The 2,500-nt window shown below is 42.9% G+C and overlaps 1 protein-coding gene across 2 annotated transcripts in view; it reads left to right on the top strand.

Moving 5' to 3' along the window:
* LOC133664974 (xenotropic and polytropic retrovirus receptor 1 homolog) overlaps positions 1–2,500 on the top strand; it is a 74,068-nt gene that overhangs the window by 69,929 nt on the left and 1,639 nt on the right. For both annotated transcript variants that reach the window (XM_062070084.1, XM_062070083.1), the window contains exon 15: positions 1,906–2,127. In XM_062070084.1, coding sequence (XP_061926068.1) covers positions 1,906–2,127 — 222 coding nt within the window. The remainder of the gene's footprint in view (positions 1–1,905; positions 2,128–2,500) is intronic.

The raw sequence follows: 2,500 nt of genomic DNA, 5'->3' as shown, positions 1-2,500 counted from the left end.
CTACTAGCCGCCAAGCTAGCTTTAAAGAGCAGAAGAAGTGCGTTTTTAGTAAAGTTGAAGATGTGTAGAAGCACGCCAAAGTAAAAGTCGGCAGATTTTGGAAGATTATTAATATATGACAACAACTGTAAGAGCGACACCAGAGGTACTTTCAAAATAAAATCCATCCAAGAGTAATTAATATTTTTATTTACTCAATAATTCTGTTGTTTTATTCCCTGAGAACTTTGAGGGTAAAAACCAAAGGATTTAGAGCAGTTTCTACTTTACTTTAAAGTGTACTATTGACTTTGTTGTGATTAAACAATTGTGTGCAATAAAAGAGAATAATTATTAAACTGTCAATAGCACTCATGAATACATTTAAAAATGTACAGTTAATGCTTGTGATCGGTATAATTTGTGTCACTCATAGATGACCGGAGCATCCCACTGATAGAGCTCGTCAACAACATGAAGAGGGCCGCACTTTCAAGAGCCCAAGGTCTTAGGGGCTGGACATTAAAATGTGGATGTTACTTTAGAAAGTGCTTTAAGACTTCACTTATTTACAAAGTAAACACATTGGCTTTCACCCTGCACTGTCAGTAAATCCATCGTCCTGCCCTCGCTACTCCATTCCAGCGTGTGCCACTCGACAGATAGTTAACAAGTTTTCCTCAGTTTTATTTCTTTATACGTCTACCTTTATTTAGGTTTGTTACATAAACACAATAGTGTTAATACACACAGCAAACATTGCACCTGTGTGGTTTAACACAATTACCGTATTTTTCAGACTATAAGTCGACGTTTTTTTCATAGTTTGGCCGGGGGTGCGACTTATACTCAGGAGCGACTTACGTGTGAAATTATTAACACATTACCGTAAAATATCAAATAATATTATTTAGCTCATTCACGTAAGAGACTAGACGTATAAGATTTCATGGGATTTAGCGATTAGGAGTGACAGATTGTTTGGTAAACGTATAGCATGTTCTATATGTTATAGTTATTTGAATGACTCTTACCATAATATGTTACGTTAACATACCAGGCACGTTCTCAGTTGGTTATTTATGCGTCATATAACGTACGTTCACTATTCTTTATTTATTTTAAATTGCCTTTCAAATGTCTATTCTTGGTGTTGGGTTTTATCAAATAAATTTCCCCCCAAAAATGCGACTTATACTCCAGTGCGACTTATACATGTTTTTTTCCTCCTTTCTTATGCATTTTCGGCCGGTGCGACTTATACTCTGGAGCGACTTATACTCCGAAAAATACGGTAAAGCCTGAGGTGTGGCTTTATCGCCCTCTGCTGGTCAAATTCAGTGCTGCATGCGTTTAACCAGCTTTGATTGCCAGAGTCAAACAGCCAATAAAAAAACATGACCACAATTTTTTTCAGTGTCAATAGTGCCATCTTCTTCTACTCACCCGGTGCTGCTTCACTGTGGCACATATGCCTCGCTATTGCCCCCTGCTGGGTGGCGGGAGTACTGCGTACACAAGCAACCCTGTTTTGAATGGTTTCACCAAAACTATTTGGGTGATGTTCAAAAATAAAAATTAAAAATGTCACCCATTTTTGTTGGGAGATGTTCGCCATGCAAAATGGCGTCCAATCATGTGATTGCAAAGATTTTCATTGGGCGTCTGCGGTCTGATTATCCATCCATCCATCCATCCATCCATCTTCTTCCACTTATCCGAGGTCGGGTCGCGGGGGCAGCAGCCTAAGCAGGGAAACCCAGACATCCCTCTCCCCAGCCACTTCGTCCAGCTCCTCCCGGGGGATCCCGAGGCGTTCCCAGGCCGGCCGGGAGACATAGTCTTCCCAACGTGTCCTGGGTCTTCCCCGGTCTGATTATAGAAAATGTAAGTGTTCTACGTGACATCTATTCCTCCCTCTCGCAGGCGCTTCGTGTGGAACTTCTTCAGACTGGAGAACGAGCACCTGAACAACTGTGGCGAGTTCAGGGCCGTCAGGGACATCAGCGTGGCGCCCCTGAACGCCGACGACCAGACCCTGCTGGAGCAGATGATGGACCAGGAGGACGGCGTCAGGAACCGGGCGGGGAAGAAGAGCTGGAAACGCAGCTACAGCATGAGTCTACGCAGACCCAGACTTGCCTCGCAGTGAGTGTGTCAGCACCTTTTTGTCAGTAACAAGGTCAACCTGCATCAAACCAAAATAAACCACAATAGTTTTGGAACAGAAGAAATGTCCAGAGGAAGCTATGGTCTTGTGAGATCTCAAATAGCATGCGTCTACGCTGCTTCCAGGAGTAGGAAGATCAAGTGAGGAGTGAAACTTACAGATCTTTCTTGTCGCCTTCGGAACCTGAGAAGAGGGAGGAGGGGTTGGGGCGAAATGGCCCGTTTGGGGGAGCGGGGAGAAGGAAGAAAGGCAAAATACACAGATGTTTTGGTTTAATCTTGGGAAAGGCAGTAATACAGCATCAATCACAAAATAAACCCATTTTGCTAGTGACCTTTGATGAAAAGACTA

Source organism: Entelurus aequoreus, linkage group LG14 (genome assembly GCF_033978785.1).
Source record: "Entelurus aequoreus isolate RoL-2023_Sb linkage group LG14, RoL_Eaeq_v1.1, whole genome shotgun sequence".
Lineage (NCBI taxonomy): Eukaryota > Metazoa > Chordata > Actinopteri > Syngnathiformes > Syngnathidae > Entelurus > Entelurus aequoreus.
This window is presented reverse-complemented; position numbering and strand designations above follow the sequence as displayed.